The 26,849-nt window shown below is 47.8% G+C and overlaps 3 protein-coding genes across 12 annotated transcripts in view; 1 reads left to right on the top strand and 2 right to left on the bottom strand.

The window, feature by feature from the left end:
• Window positions 1-26,849, bottom strand: part of LOC310826004 (uncharacterized protein) — a 65,455-nt gene continuing 38,606 nt past the window's right edge. For 3 of the 4 annotated variants that reach the window (XM_083700328.1, XM_083700329.1, XM_083700330.1), the window contains exon 3: window positions 1-2,959. In XM_083700328.1, the coding sequence (XP_083556454.1) occupies window positions 925-2,832 (1,908 nt within the window). In that variant the 5' untranslated portion in view covers window positions 2,833-2,959 and the 3' untranslated portion in view covers window positions 1-924. Of the gene's footprint in view, window positions 2,960-4,612; window positions 4,752-10,031; window positions 10,284-26,849 lie in introns of those variants that run through there. The other variant, XM_083700331.1, reaches the window with a different exon arrangement.
• The window catches only part of LOC310825835 (uncharacterized protein), a gene marked incomplete at its 3' end in the record, with an annotated part of 63,158 nt that continues 47,535 nt past the window's right edge, over window positions 11,227-26,849 (top strand). The window contains exons 1-2 of the mRNA XM_083699654.1: window positions 11,227-12,253; window positions 14,450-14,880. Coding sequence (XP_083555780.1) covers window positions 14,467-14,880 — 414 coding nt within the window. The 5' untranslated portion in view covers window positions 11,227-12,253; window positions 14,450-14,466. The remainder of the gene's footprint in view (window positions 12,254-14,449; window positions 14,881-26,849) is intronic.
• The window catches only part of LOC310826044 (uncharacterized protein), a 160,119-nt gene continuing 154,806 nt past the window's right edge, over window positions 21,537-26,849 (bottom strand). For 4 of the 7 annotated variants that reach the window (XM_083700515.1, XM_083700516.1, XM_083700518.1 and 1 more), the window contains one exon: window positions 21,537-25,071. In XM_083700515.1, coding sequence (XP_083556641.1) covers window positions 23,293-24,939 — 1,647 coding nt within the window. In that variant the 5' untranslated portion in view covers window positions 24,940-25,071 and the 3' untranslated portion in view covers window positions 21,537-23,292. The remainder of the gene's footprint in view (window positions 25,072-26,849) is intronic. The other 3 variants (XM_083700521.1, XM_083700517.1, XM_083700520.1) reach the window with 1 other exon arrangement.

Here is a 26,849-nt window from a genome sequence, read left to right on the forward strand (position 1 = left end):
TTCTTCAGTAATAGTTTACTGAGCTTTCAAAGCATACAGTTCTCACTGGGTCCCCAGTGAGGCACAAAACGTAGCTCCTGAGAGCAAATCCAGTTTCAGCAGTAAAAAAGTACAGCACACAGGATATCTAAGTCAGGCACACAAACCGGCAGAAGGGAGCAAGGGAGGAAAGAGGCTGGAAGGACACAGGGCAATGGAGGTGTGTGTGTGTCGCTTCCTGTCGTCTGGGAGGGAAGTCAGCAAATCTGCATCTGCAGGGGCTTCATGAAGCAAAGCTTTCTGCCAGCTGCTTCCAGGCAAATGAGCACCCCAGAAATCCAGATTCACCCTCTCCCCCTCACTATCAAAAGGTACCTTACATCTAAAATTATACTCACTAGTGTGAGACGTTACATTCATTATTTTATTACTATACAGATTTACATATAAACACCAGAACTTCAAATACACAACATGCTTTTAAGATGGATTTCCTGCTGAGTTGAGTTCATTGCTGTGAAGAAAAGAGTGGACTCTGAAAGGAACACGTTCCTCACTCCATACATCTCAATGGGTTCTCCCCTTAGATGAGTCCTTAGATGTTCCTTAAACACTCCATTATAACTAAAGCCCTTTCTGCAATCTTTCCCTTTAAACAGCTTCTCCTCTTTGAGGGTTGATGGGTTTGTAGGGTGTCAACTGTTGAAGTTCTTCCTGTCCATGAGTCTGTGGATGTAGGACTTCCACTAGGACTGAGCCTCAATATACTTTCCTGACGTTTATACGGTTTGTCTCTTGTGGGAGTTTGTTGATGTAAATCAAGGGTTCCACTCGGACTGAAGCTCCTTCCACATGTCATACATTTAAATGGTTTCTTCCTTGTGTGTCTGCTGATGTTTTCTAAGATTTCCACTCTGAGTGAAGCATTTTCTGTCCACCACACCTTTAAATGGTTTCCCCCTTGCCTGTGTGAGTCCGTTGATGTGTTCTAAGGGTAGATGTGTAACTGAACCTCTTTCCGCACTCCATGCATTTAAATTGTTTCTCCTTTGTGTGAGTCCGTTGGTGTAATTTAAGGCTTCCATTCTGATTGAAGCTCTTACCACACTCCATACATTGAAATGGTTTCACCCCTGTGTGAATCAGCTGATGTGTTCTAAGGGTAGATGTGTAACTGAAGCTCTTTCCACACTCCATGCATTTAAATGGTTTCCCCTCGCCTGTGTGAGTCCGTTGGTGTGATCTAAGGGTAGGATTGCAACTGAAGCTCTTTCCACACTCCATACATTTAAATGGTTTCTCCCCTGTATGAGTCCGTTGATGTATTCTAAGGTTTCCAATCTGCCTGAAGCTCTTTCCACACTCTATACATTTATGTGGTTTCTCCCCTGTGTGAGTCAGTTGATGTTTTCTAAGGTGTGCACTCTGACTGAAGTCCTTTCCACACTCCATGCATTTAAATGGTTTCTTCCCTGTGTGAGTCAGTTGATGTTTTCTAAGGTTTGTATTGAACCTGAAGTCCTTTCCACACTCCATACATTTAAATGGTTTCTCCCCTGTGTGAATATTTTGATGTTTCGTAAGGCTTCCACTCTCACTAAAGCTTGTTCCGCACACCATGCATTTAAATGGTTTTTCCCCTGTATGCGTCCGTTTGTGCATTCTAAGGGTTCCACTCTCACTAAAGCTCCTTCCACACTCCATACATTTAAATGGTTTCTCCCCTGTATGCGTCCGTTGATGTATTCTAAGGCTTCCAATCCGACTGAAGCTCTTTCCACACTCCATACATTCATGTGGTTTCTCCCCTGTGTGAGTCCGTTGATGTAATCTAAGGCTTGCACTGAAACTGAAGCACTTCCCACACTCCACACATTTAAATGGTTTCTCCCCTGTGTGAGTCCGTTGATGTGATCTAAAGCTTGCATCGTAAGTGAAGCACTTCCCACACTGCACACATTTAAACGGTTTCTCCCCTGTGTGAGTTCGTTGATGTATACTTAGAGCTCCACCCTGACTAAAGCTCTTTCCACACTCCATACATTTAAATGGTTTCTCCCCTAAATGCCTCTGTTGATGTTTATTGAGGTTTCCAATTTGACTGAAGGCCATCCCACATTCCGTACATGTAAATAGTTTCTCCCCTGTGTGAGTTCGTTGATGTATTCTAAGTGTATCTCTTCGACGGAAGCTCTTTCCACACTCCATACATTTAAAAGGTTTCTCCCTTTTGTGAGTCCGTTCGTGTAATTTAAGGTGTCCCCTCTGACTGAAGTTCTTCCCACACTCCATACATTCATATGGTTTTTCACCTGTATGAGTCCGTTGGTGTAACTTAAGGTTTCCATTCTGTTTGAAGCTCTTCCCACACTCCTTGCATTCATATGGTTTTTCATCCATGTGAGTCCGTTCATGTAATTTAAGGCTTCCACTCTGATTGAAGCTCTTCCCACACTCCATACATTCATATGGTTTTTCACCCGTGTGAGTCCGTTCGTGTAATTTAAGGTTTCCATTCTGACTGAAGTTCTTTCCGCACTCCATGCATTTAAATGGTTTCTCCCCTGTGTGAATCCGTTGATGTTTTCTAAGGCTTCCACTATCACTGAAGCTCTTCCCACACTCCATACATTCATATGGCTTTTCACCCGTGTGAGTTCGTTCGTGTAATTCAAGTTGTCTACTCTGACTGAAGTTCTTCCCACACTTCCTGCATTTGAATCCTTTCTTGCCCATGTGAGTCCGCTGATGTGTTCTAAGTTTTCCACTGTAAGTTACACTCTTTCCACTCTCCATACCTTTAATTGGTTTCTCCCCCGTTTGAGTTCGTTGATGTGAACTATGTGTGCTCATTCAGTGAAGCATATTCCACATTGCACACATTTCAATGGCTATTCCTAATAAAACCAAAGGTGCCCCATCCTTCAGAATTCTGACGTTCTTCTCCATCACCATCTTCAGAGTGGGATGAAAGGAAATCCTGTTTGGGTTTCAGGGGAAAGAGAGCGCAGGAAAAAAAGGCACATCAAACTCCATTAGCAACTTTTCTTATTTCAACATCTCCTACATTATTCCACATCCTACCCATGTTCCCAATTTTTAGGAAATGAAAATGCAATGATGTCAAATGATGTCAAATGATAGCAATGCATCAGCAAACTTTTATAATCCTCATTCGTCATTAATAAAGCAGTATGATTTTGGAATAGCGTTGTCCTGTGAGACTGCCTTTCAAATTGAGTGGTTCCCTCCGTTAGCACCTCAAGATCTTCATAAATCACCTGCACAGTCCCACTGACCTCAGAAGGTCCATATGGACTCAATCTGAATTTGACCAGACACATGTTAGAGCTCAACATTGAAGGTTAACAACAGGAAGATTTAAAGGAACTATTGGAAAGACTATTCAAGGCAGCAGAGATATGGGATGATCAGAGCCCCCCGAACTTGAAACATGGGAAGTCCCAACAAAAAATATATAATTTAGGCAGAATATTTGGACTATTTGATATGTATTTGTATAATTTGGAATATTTAATGTGATTTGATTGGATTGTTAAAATGGGAAAACTAATAAAAATGATTAAAAAGAAAAAAAGAGCTCAACATCGAGTCTACCAAGTGGCAATGGCGACGACAAAGAGGACCTTCTTCGCCGCCTCTACTGCATCTGCAGAAAACAGCAGCAGGAGACTCTTTCAGGTGGTTCGCAATTTAACGGAACCACTTACTCCATTGGGGCCAGGTAAGGCCCCCAAGATCTCCTGCAATGATTTTGCAAAGTTTTTTGCAGATAAAATTGCTCAGTTTTGGAAAGAGGTTGACTCCACCGTGGCATCAGTCCTGTTTGGGTGCCTGAAGGTGTTTGGAGGATGGATGGCGGCTAACAGATTGAGGTTGAACCCTGACAAGACAGAAGTACTGTCCCTGGGGGACAAGGGTGGGCAGGTGGGGGGGGATCCCTTGTCCTGATGGTGTAACTGTGGCCCTGAAGGACCAGGTGCACAACCTGTGAGTCATTTTGGACTCACAGCTGTCCATGGAGGCACAGGTCAATTCTGCATCTAGGGCAGCTGTCCACCAGCTCCATCTAGTACGCAGGATGAGACCCTACCTGCCCACAGACTGTCTTGCCAGAGTGGTGCCTTCCTTTCCTCCCTCCCGTTAAACCCCTCTCCTGCATTCTTAGCCAGCTGCTTCTCTGCACACCCCTCTCGTGCTCCTTGTCCCTTCTATGTTTTTCCTTCCCTCCCCACTTAAAACGTGGTTACATAGCACGGATCCACATGGATCATCAGGATCTTTGCATTGGGTCACCCCAAATTCACCATCAGATCACATAGCAACGATCTGATGCAAAAACAGGGCTGCAATGGTGCAAAAATGTGGTTACAAAGCAAGGATCCACATGGATTCTCAGGATTTTTGCATTGGGCTGCCCCAAACTCACCGTCAAGTCACATGTCTGTGGCCACAGCATGAAGCACAAAAATGATACATCCACTGTTTCATTCAGATTTTTTTTTCTTGTTTTCCTCCTCTAAAAACTATGTGTGTGTTATGGTCAGGTGCGTGTTATCGAGCGAAAAATACGGTATCCACCCTTGGTCCCCACCCTGCACTCAGCTCTCACCTGTGGCTTCCAGAAGCTGTCAGCATGCAACAGGGGTTCAAGAAATGGCTTCCACCGGCCGGCTAAACCAGGTGAGGAAAGCTGATGGGTCTCAAATCCTTGGTGGGTTGGGAAGTTCTGCTTCAGGTGAAGGCAGGCCCTGGTGGATGGAGAGGAGGAGAAGAACAGTGAATTCCACACTCAAGAAGGCAGATTCTGCCCGTGCGGAAGAGGAACGTGAAGGGCAGAGGGGGCACGTCCACCTGCGAAGGGAGCTGATCGGGAAGGAAAACTCTGGTCCTAAACCTTCACTGCCTCTTGAGTTGTCTTCAGGAGAAGAAAAGGCTATGGAGGGAAACCCACACAAATCCAGAGTGGAGTCTCTAAGACAGTTGGATGGTGTCCTGCACACCTTCTTCATTCAACTCCTGCAGCCAAGCTGGTGCCTAACGTACTGCTCTGCTTTCCTTGGGACCATATCAGCCAGGCTGAGAAGGGGTCTTGTTGTCTAGGAAGCCCAGGACCCCCAAACTCACTGCCCAGGCTTCCATCCGGTGGCCCCTTCAAAGTTATTAGAAGTATTGTGGGCTGCAGGACCAAGGAAGGTCCTGCCACCATTATCCTTCCAATTGTGGTTCAAGCCACATAATGAGATTGAAACTGTCCTGGTTGCGCTGGTTGATGATCCTTGATGGGCCAGAGGCCAAGGGGGAAGCTCTTTCCTGGTTCTGCTGGATCTCAGTGGCTTTGGAGACCTTTGACCATGGTATCCTTCTGGACCCTCTAGGGTAGCTGGGGGCCCTGCTATGCAGTGGTTCCCCTCCTTCCTCCTCGGTCGTGTCCAGAAAGTGGTGTTGGGGGGATGAGTGTTCAGACCCCTGGGTGCTCCCCTATGCTTTTTAATATCTAAATGAAGCTACTAGGAGAGATCATCAGGGGGTTTGGCTTGGGTGTTCACCAGTATGTGGATGATGAACAGCTCTTCCTCTCTTTTAAATTGGAACCAGTGAAGGTGGTGAATGCCCTGTGTGGCTGTCTGGATGTGATTGGAGGATGGATGGCAGCTAACAGATTGAGGTTGAATCCTGTCAAGACAGAAGTACTGCCCCTGGGGGACAGGGGACAGGCAGGTGTGGGTGACTCCCTGGTCCTTGATTTTGAACTCACAGCTGTCCATGGAGGTAAATTCTATGTCCAGTGCATCTGTGTACCAGCTCCATCTGGTGCGCAGGCTAAGACCTTCCCTGTCCACTGACTGTCTTGCCAGAATAGTCCATGCTCTGGTTATCTCCTGGTTAGACGACTGCCATGTGCTGTACATGGGGCTACCTTTGAAGGTGACTCAGAAGCTCCAACTAATCCAGAATGCGGACCTAAACTAGTGACTGGTAGTAGCTGCTGCGACCAGATATCACTGGTCCTAAAGGATCTTCCCTGGCTCCCAGTGTATTTCTCAGCACAATTCAAACTGTTCGTTCTGACTTTTAAAGTGTCATGGTCTTCTGTTGGTTCCCTCACTGTGAGAAGCGAAGTTCCAGGGAACCAGGCAGATGGTCTCCTGCCCCATGGAATGCCCTCCCTTCAGAGGGCAAGGAAATGAACAACTATCTGACATTTAGAAGGCAGCTGAAGGCAGCCCTGTTTAGGGAGGTTTGTAATGTTCGATGCTTTATTTTGTTTTATATATTCTGTAAGCTGCCCAGAGTAGCTGGGGAAACCCAGCCAGTTGGGCGGGGTATAAATGCAATTGTTATTCTTATCTTGTGACTTTTTGTAGTTATTTTGGACTTTGTAACTTTTGTAGTTTCTTTGGACTTTGCAATATCAGCTCACGAAAAGTTATGGGTGGAGAAAATCACAGGGTTGCCGTAAACTATAATCCCACCCACAAACTCTCATTCACATACAGTCTGTAAATTTGGGGAGGTCACACACCTCACCTGTGCTAATACTGGCAGTCTTTGGCCTGCACAGGCACACCCGGTGTGTAGAGCCTCCAGCCCCAGGCACTGTCTATCATGAAAATGGCTCCTTTGACTGGGAAGATTCATGCAGTCGCTGTCATCGGATGCTGATGGGTTGTATCTCAGCTTGTCAGTCACGCTGACATTGCCTACAAAGAATAAAAGGAACAGAAATGCTTTTGAGGTGCAACTTCTGTATCAATCCTAAGAGCCATTCCATGGACTCTGCACCCCTGTTTCTGATGACAGGTGTACATTATCCTCATCCTCAGCGGAAAAGACAATAAAGATGGAAGCCTGGGAGAGAGGAAAAGGTTTCTGGCTGCTTCCTGGGTGGGATTGCGGAAACCAAGAGCCGCTTCTGAGAAGGCCTCCCCCCCCTCTTCCTCTCGGGATTTCCTCTCCTCTCCAGGGGACCAGTGGGTGGACTGGGCAGAAGCGCTGTGTCTGGACAGGGCAGGGGCTTATGGGGTGGGAAGAGGATGGAGATTGCAGGAAAGAAGGGGTGGGGGGACTGGACCCCCACTTTCCAGGGATCCCTCTCTGGTCGCCTTGAAGGTCTCCCTCCTAAGCAGGAGGGAGAGGCCAAGGTGGACCCTCCGGAGATTCCCCTTGGGAGCCCCGATGGAGACGTCTCTCCCCCCCCACTTCCTCGGCCCCCTCCTTTTCTCCCGGAGTCTCCCCTGCATCCTGTTATAAGAATTTTAAGGTCATAAATAATAATAAAATTGTTCATAACTGTATATATAAACCACATGTCTGAAACCCCACAGAAAAGGTCTTGCACAAATTGACCTCAAATATTTCCCTGCAAGGTCAAAGTGAGAAACCTCCCCATTGTCTCTTTCCTCACAAATTTTGTCTTAAGTGCACATACCAGATATGAACAGGATGTGAGCCTGTGACCTGTGACCTAGATTAGAATAGAATAGAATAGAATCACAGAGTTGGAAGAGACCACAAGGGCCATCGAGTCCAACCCCCTGCCAAGCAGGAAACACCATCAGAGCACTCCTGACATATGGTTGTCAAGCCTCTGCTTAAAGACCTCCAAAGAAGGAGACTCCACCACACTCCTTGGCAGCAAATTCCACTGTTGAACAGTTCTTACTGTCAGGAAGTTCTTCCTAATGTTTAGGTGGAATCTTCTTTCTTGTAGTTTGGATCCATTGCTCCGTGTCCGCTTCTCTGGAGCAGCAGAAAACAACCTTTCTCCCTCCTCTATGTGACATCCTTTTATATATTTGAACATGGCTATCATATCACCCCTTAACCTCCTCTTCTCCAGGCTAAACATGCCCAGCTCCCTTAGTCGTTCCTCATAAGGCATCGTTTCCAGGCCTTTGACAATTTTGGTTGCCCTCCTCTGGACACGTTCCAGTTTGTCAGTGTCCTTCTTGAACTGTGGTGCCCAGAACTGGACACAGTACTCCAGGTGAGGTCTGACCAGAGCAGAATACAGTGGCACTATTACTTCCCTTGATCTAGATGCTATACTCCTATTGATGCAGCCCAGAATTGCATTGGCTTTTTTAGCTGCCGTCTCACACTGTTGGCTCATGTCAAGTTTGTGGTCAACCAAGACTCCTAGATCCTTTTCACATGTACTGCTCTCAAGCCAGGTGTCACCCATCTTGTATTTGTGCCTCTCATTTTTTTTGCCCAAGTGCAATACTTTACATTTCTCCCTGTTAAAATTCATCTTGTTTGTTTTGACCCAGTTCTCTAATCTGTCAAGGTCGTTTTGAAGTGTGATCCTGTCCTCTGGGGTGTTAGCCACCCCTCCCAGTTTGGTGTTGTCAGGGGTTCAGAAGGAGAGACACAGGAGGGGGAGCAAATGGAGAGTGAGGAGGAGGAGTCCGAGGGGGGTGGAGGCAGTGACAGTGGAAAGAGTTACTCCACAAGCCTCTCCAGCGAATCGGAGGACTCACAGAAGGGAGCGCCAATGGCCAGAGCGAGGGGGGTTCCAGGGGGGAAGCCCCAGGAGGAAGGGGCTAGTGGGAAGTCCCTGAGCAGCAGTTGGAAGTCAGGACCAGCTTCCCCACCAGAGCGCAGTGGGGAGGGGGAGTCCCAGGAATCGGGACCAGTGTCCTCACCACCAGCGGCAGGAGAGGAGTCAGGTTTGGCCACGCCCACATCGGGAAGCGGGGAAACGGTCAGGAGGAAGGTTACCGGCTGGGCGCGCGCGCCAAGTTCAAATGTACAGGCGAGCGGCACAGCAGGGAGCCCGGGAAGGGAGCCAGGTCCTAAAGCCCGCCGGAAGGAAGGGCAAGACTCAGGGGGGTCAGCGTCAGAGGAGTCCAGGAAGGAGGAAACCCCAGAGGGCAGAAGGACCCAGCGAAGGAAAGAACAGCGCAGGAGGTGGAGCCGGGCTAGGATCTTAAACTGGTGTGGGAGGAGCAGTGAGTCAGAGGGGACTTTGCCGGTCTAGAGTCAAGACGTGGGGCGGCACGCCCAGAGCTTAGAAATGGAAACTAAACTTCAATAAAGACTTTTGTACATTACATCCACCGGGCGTTGGTCCTCTGTGAGCTGGGATCTAGAGGCAGTCCTGACAGGTGTCATCTGCAAATTTGATCAGGATGCCCTTGAGTAGTTATAATAACAAAAGAGTGGCCAAAACCCAGATTTTTCTGTGTTGTATGTATGATGTTTCTAGGGGTGGTCTTGGACTCCAGGGCTGGCAATTTAAAATGTCTATATAAGGGCAGGCACACCTTTGTTCTGGGCCCTCCTCTCTCCTGCATGGGGTGAGTGAGGACCCTGTTAACAGTTGCCATGAATCTGATTTAAACTGATTTTATAATGAAATGATTTCAGAATGTTGTCTATTTTACTGTTGTTAGCCGTTCTGAGCCCAGCCTTGGCTGGGGAGGGTGGGATATAAATTATTATTATTATTATTATTATTATTATTATTATTATTATTATTATTATTATTAAAGATCAGGCTTACTAGCTGCTTTACTTCTCAATATTCTCTGCTTGGTCTCTGTTATTTTCTCCAACCGATAGAGAACCTACAAAAGACCTCAATATGGGATTTTGGTTACCCCGTAAGGGAAAAGGAACAGTTCTTTAAACTTATATTAACCCAAAGACCCCACGTGGCTCGGCTCACCCCTCGCCGGGCGGTTCCTTCTCTCCATCCGGAGGGGGCCACCAACACGAGCAAGGGAGGGGCAGGGGGGTCTCTATCCAGGGGGCCTCTCTCGCACCCGTTAACCCTTTCATGGCCCGCCTCTCTCCCCGCGGAGCCAGTGGAAACGGGGCAAGGGGGCCCTCGTGGGACCCCCTGCGTAGGCGTCCCATGTCCGCCGCTGCCAAGGCGCCTAAGGGGCCAAGGAAAGCCCCCTTCGCAGTACACGTGCAGGGATCCAGGCCCTGCCGACGGGGCCCACGAAAGGCGCTTTGGGGAGCTGGCGGGGGTCTCTTGGTACTTTTCTCGCCTCCCCCCCCCCCTGCGACCCCTTTACCTCTTTCTCCTCGCTCCCGATTCTCCTTTCCTTTCCTCCAACATCCACGGGGGGTTGTGGTCCGAAAGCGCGCCCCCCTAGAGCTATGGGGCAGAGCAGCAATCCGGAGTGGAAGCTCCACATCCGGGAAAAGCAGGCAGTTTGGGAGGGGGATACCTCCCCCCCATTCCTGGAGCAGAAGCCGGATTGGAGGAGGAGGAGGAGGAAGAGGAGGAGGAAGGGGTGCAACGTATGGGGGGCGGGAATTGGTGTTGTGGGGGCGGGGTGAGAGGAGGATGTGCCGGGAGGGGAGGGAAAGTGTTGAGGGGGGAGAGGAGAGGAAGGTTTCCCCCCTCCCCCTTCCTTCTGCGATCAGGAAAGCGGGGGAGGGGCTGATCCCGGAGATCCAGCTGCAAAGTGGGGTCCCCTCCCCCACAATGTTTACATTGAAAAATCCTTCCCTCCCCCACGCCACGAAGTTAGATCCGTCCAAGTTTTGGTGGACATTGAGCAGCGGGTCGGGCTCTGTGACTCCTGTGTTACGGGGAAAATGGGGCTTGGGCTTCTGCACGTACAGCCCCGACACCCAGGTAAAATTCCTCCCTTGTTATCTCCGTCAGAGATAACACAATGCGGCCCGGAAGAAAGCAATGCAGCTGTTGATCTGTTTGCGCGCAGAGCCCCCCCCCCCCCATGCGAGGAGTGAAGCAGCCCAGAACTAAAGCGCGATGCAATTTGGACATTCTCAGATAGTAGCCCCCCCCCCCGTCACAGAGAGAACACCCCAAAAACATTCCCGGCTGCGCCACAAAGTGAGTTCTGCATGGAAATCAGATCAGAGTCCGAGTTCGTGTTTTGGCAACATGACAAGTCTGTCTGTCCGTCGGGATCCCTGAGGATTCCTGCTCCCTGCCTTTTCCTGGGCAGCCGGAGAGATCACTGGAAAGGGCGGATTTCTTGACTCCAGAATCCAGCATCGCAGACCCGTTTCATTCAGGCAGAGATCTGCCCTTTGGGCCAGTCTGCTTGGATCATGGGGATCACCAATGGATCATCACTGGATCATCCATGATGTCATACCCATCTGGGGGGGGGGCTCAGGAAGAATCTCCTGCCACGTGACTGGGGGAGTCTGGGGGCTGACGGGGGTCAGACAGGGCTGCTGTTTTGCTCTCCTTCCTATTTCAGCTCAGGTTTTACTGAAATGGGAGGATTCATTGAGGAAACGGGGCTACGTTGCAAAGAGGCAAATGTGTATACTTTGTAACCACCCACTGAGTTGTGTTGCAAAGGCCATTTGCAGAAAGGCTCCTATTGTGTCACCTGCGGCTACATGCTGGAATTTTGGTCTTTTTGCGGAAATGTGTCTCTGTAAATGCACTCATCCCCGTGCATTTATAATGGCATGACATTAAATCCCATGAAATCCACAAGCACCAAAACCATAAGCCCACCTAGGAGTCCAAAAGCACAGAACGAAGCAACCCTTTATCTCTGTGTTGTTGGCTATTAAAAGCTGGGTGTCCAACGACAACAACATGTACAACAAGAACAAGAACATTGTCTCTGGGCAGCTTCCAAAAGAATAGAAGAAAACATGACCCAACATGAAATATTAAACGCTTCCCGATACGGAGCTGCTTTTAGGCGTCTATGGAGGTTTGACTCCTTGACATCTGGTGGGAGGGCGTTCCACAGGGCACTCATGACAACGAGAAGGCCCCTTGTAACCTCACTTCTCGCAATGAGGGACCTGCCAGAAGACCCTCGGAGCTGGACCTCAGTGTCCGGGCTGAGCGATGGACCTGGAGACGCTCCTTCCCTTCTACTGGGCTGAGACCATTTGGGGCTTTCAAGGTCAGCGGACTGGGAGCCAGTGAAAATTTTTTAGGACCCGTGTTCAGGGGCCAGCTTTTAGGGGGCCGTTCAGCTGCTGTCCAAAACTGGATGTATCCGTTGCCGGAAGTAATCCATAAACCTCTCCTGCTCCGCCTTCTCGGGATGCCATTGGTGCGCGATGCTCCGGCTCTCGGGAGAGGCGTGAGTTGGGTGCGCTCGGCTTGCCAAGGGTTAAACGGAAACGAGCTAGATTCCTAGACAGGAAAGTAAGACGGGGGGGGGGGGGAGGCAGGGTCCTCCAGAGCGAAAGCCCAATCCCCCCCTTTCCTGCAAGAAGTTGGGCGTGTGGGGGTCCCGTTGGTTCGGCTCTGCAGAGGCTGCCTGGGGGCGCCTGCTGGGATCCGGTGAGTCTCCTCTCTCCCAGGATAGGGCCCATGGGGAGAGCGGGGGTCCCAGCGCTGCATGGCGAGAGGGGGGCAAGTCAGGGCGGGGAGGGACGCAGGAGGGCGGCAGCTCTGCTCTTCCTTTGCATGGATGCGCTGCTGGCCCCTTGGGTCCAGGAGCGGGGAAATGCATGCAGAGAAAGCCCATTCGGATGTATGGATCAGTCCTCTTGTATAACAGAGTTTGTAGGTGGATGGAAACGTCCGGACATTCGGTACCTAAAACCTCACCTGTGCAAGGAAGGAAGACGGAGGGCAGGGAAGAGAAAGCGCTTCCTCTTGCAGGGCAGAGTAAAACCTGTGGAACTCCCTCCCACAAGAGGCAGGGAGGCCACCAGTGGTTGCAGGAATTAATGTATAGGTTGGGGGGGTTGCCCCTCCAGCAGATCTCATGCACATGCAGCCCACTACCAAAATCAGCATAATCACTTTTGTGACTTGTGTGATTTGTCCCCACAAAACACTTCATCACAGTTTCTTCCTCTCTATTCAAAGGGCCTCTGCTGCACAATACCAAATGTAAGAATTCACTGAAAAATGTCTCTATGTACTGACTCACTGGGAAAACTTCAGAAATCCACATAGACATGTGAGCTCAGCTACTCAGCAGCCCCTCTGCCTGAGTGATAATCCCTGGCATCCTGATACCTGAGTAGCCATTGCAGAAATACCAAACTCAGATGAAGACAAAAGGGTGTGATTCACTTGGCTGGGAAAAGTAAGTATCTGTTTTGTTTCACTTGATGGGTGTTTGGTGGAGGGCAGGGGGAACATGGGGCAGGGTCCAGGATGCTCAGATTCCTGCCACCAGACCTCCCCTTTCATGATGTAACCGTGATGTATGAGTGATGTAGTTGGGGGGGCATAACATGGGGATTAAAGGTAAAGGGTAAAGGGACCCCTGACTGTTAGGTCCAGTTGCGGACGACTTTGGGGTTGCAGCACTCATCTCGCTTTATTGGCAGCCAACATTTGTCTGCAGACAGTTTCCGGGTCATGTGGCCAGCATGACTAAGCCACTTCTGGCGAACCAGAGCAGCGCACGGAAACGCCATTTACCTTCTCACCACAGCAGTACCTATTTATCTACTTGCACTTGACATGCTTTTGAACTGCTGGTTTGGCAGGAGCAGGGACCAAGCAACGGGAGCTCACTTCCAATCGGCAAGCCCTAGGCTCTGTGGTTTATTAGCGCCACCCACTAATAAAAGTTTGGGTTCTCTTTTGTGTGGGGCTTCCATCTTGTTCCACCTGGGGGCAGGTGGGAGTCCTGTGGCGACAGTCTTCAATCAAGACCAAGCCTACTGGCTGCTGTTTTGCTCTGGTATCCCTGGCTGGTGTCCTTCTTTTTTGTCCAAAGGAGCCCTCAGATTTCTCCGTTAGCACAATCAAGGTGGCGTTCAAAGAGAAGGAGGCCGATCCATGGAGGAGGGGGAGGAGAGGGCGATGGGGGGCTCCTCTGCTCTGTCTCCCCCATAGGAGGCTGTCATGAGACAAAGATTATTGAGAGCAGGAGCAGTAAGGTCTACATCTTTTTTTTTAAAGATTTTTATTAAAGTTCAAGGTCTACATCTTTCAAGCCTGCTGGCTGTTAACGGTTAACAGCCAATTGCTGCGTCACTGTGACTCAGGATTCATCTCGAGTGATGACTCAGTCTCCCTATAAAAGTAGCCAGTCTCTCTGTGGGCCTCAGTAGCTGAGTAGTATGGCTTTGTGTTGTTGCTGTGAGTGTGCAGCTGAGGCGGACAGAGCGGCTCCAGGACTCCTGTGAATCAGTAACTAAGACTTGGCCTCTGTGAAGAGTCAAATTCCTTGACTGAAAACTCTGAAAGGCAGGAGCAACCAGGCTGATTCATCTCTCAGAAAGACCAGCAGTTCCCTGCACATTTTGCATGGTCACTTTCCCTCCAGGAGGGCTGGAGATTTACTTCTCCTTCTCCTTTTTGAAGAAACCTCAGGGTCTGGGTTGTGGTGCAGTCCAGAGCTGCCTCTTCCAAGACTCATACATACTTCCTCACAGAATATTTTCCTCCTCCAGGCAATATGTCAGTTTTGTAACAGAACGATGTATTTGCTTTGTAGAATTTGCAAGGACCTGTAATTCGGACAGACAGAGCTTGGCAGAAGATCAAGGGGTTCCTTCATGTCTCTTGGAGGCTTCCTGAGAGCACAGATGGATGAGCAAGACTCAGCTGGCCCTGAAGCAGGAAGAAGCCATGCCATCAGAACTGGGAGCAGTGGAGGATTCTGGGGGAAAACTGTGCAGAAGATCCTGGGTGAGGAGGACACTCTCCGCTCAGAGGTGCAGAGCCAGCAGTTCAGACAGTTCTGCTTCCAGGAGACCAAAGGACCTCGAGAAGTTTGCAGCCGACTCTACAACCTTTACCATCAATGGCTGAAGCCAGAAAGGCACACGAAAGCTGAGATGCTGGACCTGGTGATCTTGGAGCAGTTCCTGGCTGTCATTCCTCCAGAGATGGAGCGTTGGGTGAGGGAATGCGGAGCAGAGACCAGTTCTCAGGTGGTAGCCCTGGCTGAAGGTTTCCTCCTGAGTCAGGCAGAGGAGAGGAAGCAGGCAGAGCAGCAGGTGAGAGAGACTTTCCTCTGGATACTCCAAAGGGGCTCTAAACATGAGTGAGAGTATTCTCCATCCTTTTTTGAAAAGCAGCCATTGAATATTATCAGATTGCCCTTCAGTTTTTGCCTCTGTCATTCCTTTTCTAACCCTTCATCATATTCTCTGTTTTGAATCTTCACTGCTATTTCAGAAACAGGATCTGTTTGCAGAAGTGGGCCCAGATTCTTCTGAGACCAAAAGGACTCTGTTGGACACCAGAGAGAGGCTGCTGGGTAAGGAAGGAGTCCGTTCTCCTTTTGGTCCCTTCCTGTGGATATCAAAACGAATCTATGGGTTCTTTTCCTCTTTTTTTGGGGGGGGGAGACACTTGGGGCCAAGAGCACCAAGGAGGGAGATGTATTTTTAACCCAACTAAATTATGAAATGGGTCCAAATGTCCAGATGCAGTCAGAAGGTGAGACTTTTTGGAGAGCAGCTGCACTCCTGGCTTCCCACTTACCTCTGTCTCTTGAAGGTGACCAGATGAAGCCAGTAAGACCTCCTTATCCATCTATTCCTGGTGGGGAAGGAGAAGCAGCGGCTGTGGAAGCAGCTCAGGTAGAGGGAGGAGCCCTGTGGGGAAGGGGGCTGAGGGGTGGGGCAGCCAGGGTGCCTCTGGCCCCCAAGGAATCTCTCTCCTCCTCTTGGCTTCTGCCCAAGCTTCTCTGAAGGCATCTTTGTCAAGGGCAGCTTAAACAGAAGCCAAGAGGCTGGGAATGCCGTTCGAGAAGCTTAATGTGCTGAGAATAAGGAACAGCCACCTTGCCTTAACTCACCTTCTGAAGGTCAATAAGATCATTCATAAGTCATTGTCATTTTACTTGTAGAGTTATCATTGAATACTATGATAGGCTTCTAAGCAGTTCATCAAGCCTCAAAAATAGTTCCCAGGAATCACCTATCTTAGAATCATAGAATCATAGAATCAAAGAGTTGGAAGAGACCACAAGGGCCATCGAGTCCAACCCCCTGCCAAGCAGGAAACACCATCAGAGCACTCCTGACATATGGTTGTCAAGCCTCTGCTTAAAGACCTCCAAAGAAGGAGACTCCACCACACTCCTTGGCAGCAAATTCCACTGTCGAACAGCTCTCACTGTCAGGAAGTTCTTCCTAATGTTTAGGTGGAATCTTCTTTCTTGTAGTTTTCTTGTCGCATCAGTTGCACAATGGGGTTTCCTCACCTTCTCCTCCCCCCTTTTAATGAGCAGAAAGAAACAGCCAATGTGTAGCAGACAACCTTAGTGCTGTCTAAAGAGGACCTTTTCCTTTCTCTCTTAGGGTCCAGTTTGCTTTGAAGATGTTGCTGTTCATTTCACAGACGAGGAATGGGCGTTGCTGGATCCAGACCAGAGAGCTCTGCATAAGGAAGTCATGGAGGAGAATCGTGGGATCGTGGCCTCTCTCAGTAAGGCTCCCTTGTGGATCATAACCTCTCTTTGGAAATTCCACCCATATCTCTCTGTGATAAGCCTCCCTGATTTTGATGGAGCTCTACAGGGCCACTTGCAGCACCTGGGATTCTAATACCCCCCAAACTCACCTTAAATGGAGGGCTATCAGCATGTTTTGACCTTGGACATGATCAAGCCAACATAGACATTGCTGAGAATGGAGTGGGAACATGCTGGGAATTTGAGGTCAGGAGAACACATCTTTGTTGACACTGTCCTGCCTTGTATTGCCCAAAATCTTCCTGACATGGAGCATGTGGAAGGCATTGAGGGGTTGTTTCTGATGGTTGTAATTGTCCACAATTCACTTCACAAACAGCTTGCTGTTGGCATTGAAGAGTTAGCAACACATTTGCCTTGCCAATACACTTGTCCAGGTCAGCAGCAATGAAGAGGTTGTAGGTTATGGTAGAACCTCCTAGGGAGACAAAATCATCCACCACCTCCAGCGTCTGAAACTCCCATAAGTGCATTTTGCAACAGGGAATGTCATAGACACGAGCAGTTTCTGAGCTCTGCGCGCAGTACTGCACCTAAGATTTCAGATTAAAACTGCAGAGTGGAAGGAAAGGAGGACCTTTTTCTGGCTCCCCACTTCTGAAGGCCAAAGGAGAGACCTGTCAAGGTGGTGTCTGCTCTTCGCAATAAACACCCTCTGCTCACTCAGAGAGATATTTACAGTTCTTTATTTACATATGTACAAACAGCTACAGTTCAAAATCATGCATCGGAATCCGACGAGTCAGATTCGGGGAGTGGCTTCCTTCGGCTCCTTCTCCAACACAGCAGACGTGGGAATCTCACAAGATGTTTTTGATCCCTGGGTTTTAACTTTCTCCTCGCCTGTGCCGAAGGCACCGCTTCCCCTTCTGTTCCTGAACTCCCTGGTTGGTGGCAGGGCTCTCCAGCATCGCAGAGCCTTGACACCGCTTGACTGCTCTCCGCCTTCTCCTCCCCTACTTTGTCCACCATTTCCGTTTTCCCCGTCTGACTGTCCCTGCTCTGATACTCCCCCTTCCCTTGACCCAAGGGCGTTCCCTGTCTGTCCCGGGACATCACCCCCCACTAAGCCCCCCCATCTGTCTCGCCTTTGTTGTCTTCTGAGGATCTGAAACCTACAAGTGGTGATATACCTGTGGGTGTGTGCATTGCCTTATTGTATGCGAACTCTGCCAGGCTCAATTTCTCTACCCTTGCTGGTAGTTCACATAGCATGTCACGTGTTGTTGCAAGGTAGCGTTTGCCCTCTCTGCCTGTCCATTTGTCTGAGGATGTCTAGCTGAGGTGAAACTTATTTCTACCTGTAACAACTCCATCAACATCCTCTAAAAACACTAAGTAAACTGACTTCCACGATCTGTGACCAGCCTTGAAGGCATGTCGTGCGACCTGAAAACAATGTCTACAAACAACCTTGCTGTTTCTTGAGCGGAAGGTACAGTGGTACCTCCGATTACATACGCTTCAGGTTACACACACTTCAGGGTACAGACTCCACTAACCCAGAAATATTACCTCAGGTTAAGAACTTTATTTCAGAATGAGAACAGAAAACGTGTGGCGGCAGCAGGAGGCCCCATTAGCTAAAGTGGTGCTTCCGGTTAAGAACAGTTTCAGGTTAAGAACAGACCTCCAGAACAAATTAAATTTTTAACCCAAGGTACCACTGTATTTTAGTGCAAGGTACAAAAAGAGCCGTTTTGCTTAGCACATCTACTACCACCAAAATGACCGGGGATTTTTTGTGTGATGCTGGTAGGTCAGTAATAAAATCCATGGCTATCACTTCCCACGGTTTGTTAGGGGTGGGTAAGGGTTGCACCAACCCGGCAGGTGCTGTCCTTTCCCCTTTTGCCCTCTGGTAGACTTTGCAGCCTTTAACGTACTCCTCTACCTCCTCCTCTATTTTGGGCAACCAGAATTCCTTGGTAACTAAGTACATAGTCTTGTTCTGACCAAAATGCCCTGCAGTCAGGCTGCCGTGATGCTGTCTAAGAATTTTGGTCCGCAGTTCTTCCCTCGGCACATACAGCACCCCCTTGTAATTGAGCAATCCCTCCCTTTCCTCAAAACTTCTCTCTCTGTTCTCGCCTTGCCTGTCTGTCCCGTGAGAAGACCTTCTTAAAAAATCAGGGGGGTGGGCAGGGGAAGGACTAGACCATGTGAAAAATGAACATATTATTTTAGCTGCTGTTCATTCCTTTTCAGCTTTGTATTTTTGTCAGAAGAGAGTGCATATGGAAATTCCATTTTTGAGCCCATAACCTAGGTTTAAGGTCCTCTTTATGTCCTAGCTGTCCTATCTCTGTTTCTAACACTGACCACCTCTAGTGTGTGGTCAGCAATGTTGATGCATGGAATTCTTCCTCTATCACAAGGGTTAGTGATCGATATTCAATACAGTGGCACACCATTTCTTCCTGCAGCTCTAATCCATTTCTTCATTGCAGGTGGTGATGATTTGGAAATTGAGAACGAGGATGCCCATGACAGAATCCGCACAGTGGAGAAGCCATTGCCACTCTTGGAGTGTGGAGAGAGTTTCAGTCACAGCTCCCATTCGACTACCCACCAAAGAAATGCTATTGGGAAGAAACCCTCTCAGTTCTCTGAAAGGGGGGGAACTTTCTGTTGGAATGAAAGCCTCACTTCACAGGAAATGATTCCCACAGGGGAGGACCCACTGAAATGCTTGGAATGTGGAAAGAGCTTCAGTAAGAGTGCACATCTCATTTCGCATCAAATAATTCATACAGGCAAGAAATCCTATCAGTGCTTGGAATGTAGGAAAAGCTTTAATACAAGCACAACCTTCCGTAAACACCAGAGAATTCACGGGGGGAGAAGCCATTTGAATGCCGAGAGTGTGGAAAGAGCTTCAGTCAGAGAACCCATCTCACAGCCCATCAAATAATTCATACAGGTGAGAAACCCTATCAGTGCTCGGAATGTGGGCGGAGCTTCAATCACAGGACGACTCTCAGGGTCCATCAAAGGATTCACAGTGGTGAGAAACCATATCAATGCTTAGAATGTGGAAAGAGTTTCTGCCAGAGAGCCAATCTCACTTCTCACCAAAGAATTCACACGGGGAAAAACCCTATCAGTGCTTGGAATGTGGAAAGAGCTTCAGCCTGAAGCAAAGTCTCACTTCCCACCAAAGCATTCATACCGGGGAGAAACCCTATCGATGCTTGGATTGTGGAAAGAGTTTCTGCCAGAGAGCCGATCTCACTTCCCACCAAAGAATTCACACAGGAGAGAAACCCTATCAGTGCTTGGAATGTGGGAAGAGTTTCCGCCAGAAAGTCAACCTCATTTCCCACCAAAGAATCCACACAGGGGAGAAACCCTATCAGTGCTTGGAATGTGGAAAGAGCTTCAGTCATAAGCAAAGTCTCCCTTCCCATCAAAGAATTCACAGTGGTGAGAAACCTTATCAGTGCTTGGAATGTGGGAAGGGCTTTGGTAAGAGGACCAAGCTCATGGCCCATCGACGAACTCACAGTGGTGAGAAACCCTGGCCAAAGGGCCAGTCTAACTTGCCATGAAAGAATTCACACAGGGGAGAAACCATATAACTGCTTGGAATGTGGGAAGAGCTTCAACCAGAAGCAAAGTCTCACTTCCCACCAAAGAATTCACACAGGGGAGAAACCTTATCAGTGCTTGGAATGTGGAAAGAGCTTTGGTAAGAGGACCAAGCTCATGGCTCACCAAAGAATTCACAGTGGTGAGAAACCCTATCAGTGCTTGGAATGTGGGAAGAGTTTCTGCCAGAAAGCCCATCTCACTTCCCACCAAAGAATTCACACAGGGGAGAAACCATATCAGTGCTTGGAATGTGGGAAGAGCTTCAGTAAGAGGACCAACCTCACTTCCCACCAAAGAATTCACAGTGGCGAGAAACAATATCAGTGCTTGGAATGTGAAAAGAGCTTCAGTAAGAGGACCAACCTCATGACCCATCAAAGAATCCACACTGGGGAAAAACCCTATCAGTGCTTGGAATGTGGGAAGAGCTTCACCCGGAAGGACAACCTCACTTCCCACCAAAGAATTCACAGTGGTGAGAAACCATATCAGTGCTTGGAATGTGGAAAGAGCTTCAGTAAGAGGACCAAGCTCATGGCCCATCAAAGAGTTCATACAGGGGAGAATCATAGAATTTTAGACCTGCAGGAGACTTCTGGGTCGTCTAGTCCACTGCAGGACTCTCAACTCAAACATCCATGACATATTGCCTTCAAACTTCTCCTTACAAACCTCAAAGGAAGGAGAGTCCACAACCTTCCAAGGACGTCTCTAATTTGAAGCCATTGGTTTGGGTCCCAGCCTCCAGAGCCAGTGAAAAGAAGCTTGTTCAATCTTCCACCTGACAGCCCTTCCTGTTCCTCAGAAGGCTTGGTTTCCCAACCCTTAATTGTCTTGCTCACCCCCCTCTGCACACCTTCCAGCTTGTCAAAATCCTTCTTAAACTGGGGCACCCAGAACTGGACACAGGACTCCAGGTGTGGTCTGAAGAAGGCAGAAGAAAGTGGGGCTGTTACTTCTCTTGATCTGGACACTTGACTTCTTTGGACGCAGCCTGGAATAACAGCCTTTTTTGCTGCTGAAACATACTGTTGACTCATGTTAGTCTAAGACCCCTTTTCCATATGTACTACTGGCAAGCCCGGTATCCCCTATCTTATATTTGTGCAGCAAATTCTTCTTGCCTAACAGCAGAATCTTACCTTTCTGCTTAGTGAAATTTATTGGATGCCTTTATATACCACCTGTTTCTTCAAGAAGCTCACTGTGGTCTTAAGTCACCCCCTGTCCCCTGCAATTCTGCTTTAAATTACGACAAACAAGGCACGGGAGCCCTGCTTGGAGGGGGGGCACATGAGGGCAACCTGACAGACAGAGCAACTCAAGAGGCAGAAGCTCAAGTGCACCCCCCCAGCAGCCAACTCTGCCCCCTCACTTGTTGACTCACCTGCCTCCGTTCCGCCCCGTCCTGTTCCCTGCCTGCCTCCTCCAGCCGAGAGCGAGGTGGCACAGCGTGGGCACTGGGGCGGCCTGCCCCCACCGCCACCGCTTTGGTTCGCCTCAATTAAATATCCACACCCCAATTAAATACCCAATCATAATACTTCAATAAAAAAACAAAAAAACCCAGATCAAATTATAGTCCAAATTGTATTTATTAATTTATTGGGCCTCCCCACGGTCTGGATCTCTGGAGCAGATCTCCACATCTTAGTCCTGCTTCTCCTTGTTGTTTCCATATTTCCCACATTTTGTTTTCATTTTTCCACATTTCGATATTTGTTGTTTAGTGGTGTCCGCCTCTTCTGGACCAGAGCACGCCAGGCACTCCTGTCTTCCACTGCCTTCCTCATGCTGGTAGCTTCGAGAACACTGTCCCACCATCTCGTCCTCTGCCGCCCCCTTCTCCTTGTGCCCTCCATCTTTCCCAGCATCAGGGTCTTTTCCAGGGAGTCTTCTCTTCTCATCAGGTGGCCAAAGTATTGGCGCCTCAGCTTCAGGATCTGTCCTTCCAGTGAGCACTCAATATTTTTTTGGAAAATCAATAAAAATGATTAAAAATAAAATAAAATAAAATCCACACCCCAGGATATTTCCCCTATCACCTCTTTTCCACCTCCCCCCCACCTTTTTTCACCCCCATACCTAAAACCCAGACATCCTACAGTGTGCCAGGATTGTGACTCCTGCCCTCAGCAAACAAAATAGCTCCCCCCCGATGCTTAGGTGCCCTGAGGGCTGTGCGGGACCCCCAATCCTTGAAATGAAAAAGGGAGGGGCTCAGAAAACCCGAAGGGAGCAGGCGGGGAGGGGGCTGCACAGGATCCAGCAGCTCCTTCTCACTGATTCCCCCGAAGTTCCTTTAAGAGCCCCACATTGGAGGGGGCAGCCTCACCTGCAGCAAAACAAAATGCAGCTGCCCTGGACGAGTGGAGCCAGGTTGGGGGGCACCGTGGGGACCCCAGAAAGGTGCCCCTAGAAGAAATGTGTCCCCTCTGTTGGAGGCAGCCCTCCTCCTGAAACACCAAGAGACTAAACGGACAGTTCTCTGAATGGAGAGGAGCAGAAAGCGGAGTCCCCTCAAGATCAGTATTGGGACCTGCGGCTTTTCAACATGTTCATAAATGATCTAGACTTCGGAGGGAGCAGGGAGGGGGCAAAGTTTGCTGATGGCAGTAAATTGTCCTGGGGTTCATGAGTGAAGGTGGGTCCCCCAGGAGACTTCCCTGCTACCTGCAGCCCCTCCTTCCCCCTCCTGAAATTAGGCTTGGGGGGAAATATCCCATTCAGTTACAGTATTCCAAGTTTTCTTCAGAACGCGCAGGGCAGGAGGCAGCGATGAAGTTCTGGTGAAGAAGCAGTGCTTGGAGATCATGCGGTGGGGGGGTGACAGAGTTTGGTGCAAAACCCAAAGGTACTTTACATCTAAAATTATACTCACCATTGTGAGATGTTCCCTTCATTATTTCATTATTAGACAGTTTTACATATAAACACCGGAACTTCACATATACCTCATGCTTTTCGGAATGATTTCCTGCTGAGTTCATTGCTCAGAGTGGACTCTGAGAGGAAGACGTCCCACACTCCATACATCTAAATGGGTTCTCCCATGTGAGAGTCCTGGGATGTTCCTTGATCACTCTATTATAAATAAAGCACTTTTTGCAATCTTTTCATTTAAACTGCTTCTCCTCTCTGAGTTTGTTGATGGTTTGAAGGATTCCAACTCTTAAAGTTCTTCCTGTCCATAGGTCTGTTGATTCTGAACTTCCACTAAGAGTGAACCTCTATCTACTTTCTTGATATTTCTATGGTTTGTCTTTTGGTTTGAGTTTGTTCACAAAAATCAAGGCTTCCACTCGGACTGAAGCTCCTTCCACAGTCCATACCTTTAAATACTTTCTCCTCTGTGTGTGTGCTGATGTTTTCTAAGATTTCCACTCTGAGTGAAGCAGTTACTGTACTCCATACATTGAAATGGTTTCTCCCCTGTGTGATTCTGTTGATGTTTCCTAAGGCATCCACTATTACTAAAACTCTTTTCACACTCCATACATTGAAATGGTTTCTCCCCTGTGTGAATCCGTTGATGATTTCTAAGGTGTGCACTCTGACTGAAGCTCTTTCCACACTCCATGCATTTAAATGGTTTCTCCCCTGTGTGAGTCCGTTGATGTCTTCTAAGGTTTCCACTATAACTGAAGCTCTTTCCACACTCCACACATGTAAATGGTTTCTCCCCTGTGTGAGTCTGTTGATGTGATCTAACCTCTCCACTCTGACTGAAGCTCTTTCCACACTCTATACATTTATGTGGTTTCTCCCCTGTGTGAATCCGTTGATGATTTCTAAGGTGTGCACTCTGACTGAAGCTCTTTCCACACTCCATGCATTTAAAAGGTTTCTCCCCTGTGTGAGTCCGTTGATGTCTTCTAAGGCTTCCACTTTCATTAAAGCTCTTTCCACACTCTATACATTCATATGGTTTCTCCCCTGTGTGAATCCGTTGATGATTTCTAAGGTCTGCATTCTGACTGAAGCTCTTTCCACACTCCATACATTCATATGGTTTCTCCCCTGTGTGAGTCCGTTGATGTCTTCTAAGGTTTCCACTATAACTGAAGCTCTTTCCACACTCCACACATGTAAATGGTTTCTCCCCTGTGTGAGTCCGTTGATGTGATCTAACCTCTCCACTCTGACTGAAGCTCTTTCCACACTCCATACATTCATATGGTTTCTCCCCTGTGTGAATCCGTTGATGATTTCTAAGGTGTGCACTCTTACTGAAGCTCTTTCCACACTCCATACATTTATATGGTTTCTCCCCTGTGTGAATTCGTTGATGTATTTTAAGGTCTCCACTCTTACTGAAGCTCTTTCCACACTCCATGCATTTAAATGGTTTCGCCCCTGTGTGAATTCGTTGATGTATTTTAAGGTCTGCATTCTGACTGAAGCTTTTTCCACATTCCATACAATTATATGGTTTCACCCCTGTGTGAGTCTGTTGATGTCTTCTAAGGCTTCCAGTATCATTAAATCTCTTTTCACACTCCATACACTGAAACGGTTTCTCCCCTGTGTGAGTTCGTTGATGTTGTCTAAGGTGTCCACTCTGACTGAAGCTCTTTCCACAATCCATACATTGAAATGGTTTCTCCCCTGTATGAGTCCGTTGATGTTGTCTAAGGTGTCCTCTCTGACTGAATCTCTTTCCACACTCCATGCATTGAAATGGTTTCTCCCCTGTGTGAGTCCGTTGATGTTGTCTAAGGCTTCCACTATCATTAAAACTCATTTCACACTCCATACATTGAAATTGTTTCTCCCCTGTGTGAGTCCGTTGATGTCTTCTAAGGCTTCCACTATCATTAAAGCTCTTTCCACACTCTATACATAAATATAGTTTTCCCCCTGTGTGAGTCCGCTGGTGTGTTCTAAGTTTTGCATTGAAAGAGAAGCTCTTTCCGCACTCCATACCTTTAAATGGGTTCTTTCCTTTTTGTGTTCGTTGATGTGAACTATGTGTGCTCATTCAGTGAAGCATATTCCACATTTCACACATTTTAATGGCTATTCCTAATGAAACGAACGGTGCCCTGTCCCCTGCAATTCTGTCTTCTCCATCACCTTTTTCAGAGTGGGCAGAAAGGAAATCCTGTTTGGGCTTCAGGAAAAAGAACAGACACAAAAAATGGACACATCAACTGCCATTAGCACCTTCTCCTATTTCAACAACTCCTACATTCTCCCATGTCCTCCCCATGTTCCCAATTTTTAGGAAATGAAAATGGTATGATGTCTAATGATAGTAATGCATCAGCAAATTTTCATAATCCTCAATCATCTTTAATAACACAGCATGAACTTGGAATACTGTTGTCCTCTGAGACTGCCTTTCAAATCAAGTGTTTGCCCCCGTTTCCACCTCTAGTTCTTCATGAATCACCTGCACAGTCCCACTGACCTCAGGAGGTTGACATGCACCATTTTGGGAGACCCAGGCCTTCATCTCTTCCAGGGACTGTGGTCTGGGTCAGTCAGAGAACTAGTGACAAGGCTTGGTGCTTGGGGTCAGCTGAATGGGTGCTCAGGGAAGCTCCTGTTCTTGGAAATGGACCTCTGTCCTCATGCCTTGCATTGCATGGAGAGAGCAGGAGAAGCAGCTGGCACGTGGGAATCCCAGGCGGAAACAACCACCCCAATGGTTCTTTATAATGATGATGTGCTGCCTGATCCTGTGCTTGTCTTCTGACAGAGGACTGTCCTAATCTGGCACTGAAAAGCAGAACAAAAAAATTCCTTCCAGTAGCACCTTAAAGACCAACTAAGTTAGTTCTTGGTATGAGCTTTCGTGTGCATGCACACTTCTTCAGATGCACACAAAAGCTCATACCAAGAACTAACTTAGTTGGTCTTTAAGGTGCTACTGGAAGGAATTTTTTTGTTTTGACTATGGCAGACCAACACGGCTACCTATCTGTAACTGGAACTGAAAAGCAAGATATTCAAGGCAAGGAGATAACTGTACTTAATGGTAGGTAGCCATATTGTTCTGACACAGCTGAAGTAAAAAAGGAATAAAAATAGTCCAGCAGCACCTTAGGATCTTGGGAGAAAAGCAATGAGAAACCTAGACAGCATCTTAAAAAGCAGAGATATCACCTTGCCAAGAAAGGTCCTTATAGTTCAAGCTATGGTTTTCCCAGTAGTGATGTATGGAAGTGAGAGCTGGATCATAAAGAAGGCTGATCGCCAAAGAATTGATGCTTTTGAATTCTGGCGCTGGAGGAGACTCTTGAGAGTCCCATGGACTACAAGAAGATCAAACCTCTCCATTCTTAAGGAAATCAGCCCTGAGTGCTCACTGGAAGGACAGATCCAGAAGCTGAGACTCCAATACTTTGGCCACCTCAAGAGAAGAGAAGACCCCCTGGAAAAGATCCTTTTTTTATATATATATAAATATTTATTAAGATTTTTATAAGAGAAAAGCATAAGTAACAAACAACATTGCTTGTATCACACTCAAAATTTCATAACTTGTTTGGACTTCCTCACGTCTCCTGCTCCCACTTACATTGTTAAAAAGTTTTTTCAAGCAAATTATCATCTTGTTTACAATCTTATATCCACTCGTTTAAATATAACAACAACAACAATCTTTATTACGGTCCAGAGACCAACAGAACATTACAAATCAATACAGAGTTCATACAGCCTACCTCCAGGTTAATCAAGCACTTTGTTTGGAATATAATCTAATAGTTCTCCCAAAGGGTTTGTCTTTTCCTTAATCTCACTTATCATCTAATTCCAATCTAGTTTAGTGGTGGCCAATTATTTATGATCAAGCATCCTTCTTAACATTCAATCAAATTACAATATTTTTGTAAGTAAATTTTAAATTTCTTCCAATCTTCTTCAATCCTTTCTTCTCCCAGG

The sequence above is a fragment of the Podarcis gaigeae genome (genome assembly GCF_964106915.1).
Source record: "Podarcis gaigeae genome assembly, chromosome: 10".
Classification (NCBI taxonomy): Eukaryota; Metazoa; Chordata; class Lepidosauria; order Squamata; family Lacertidae; genus Podarcis; species Podarcis gaigeae.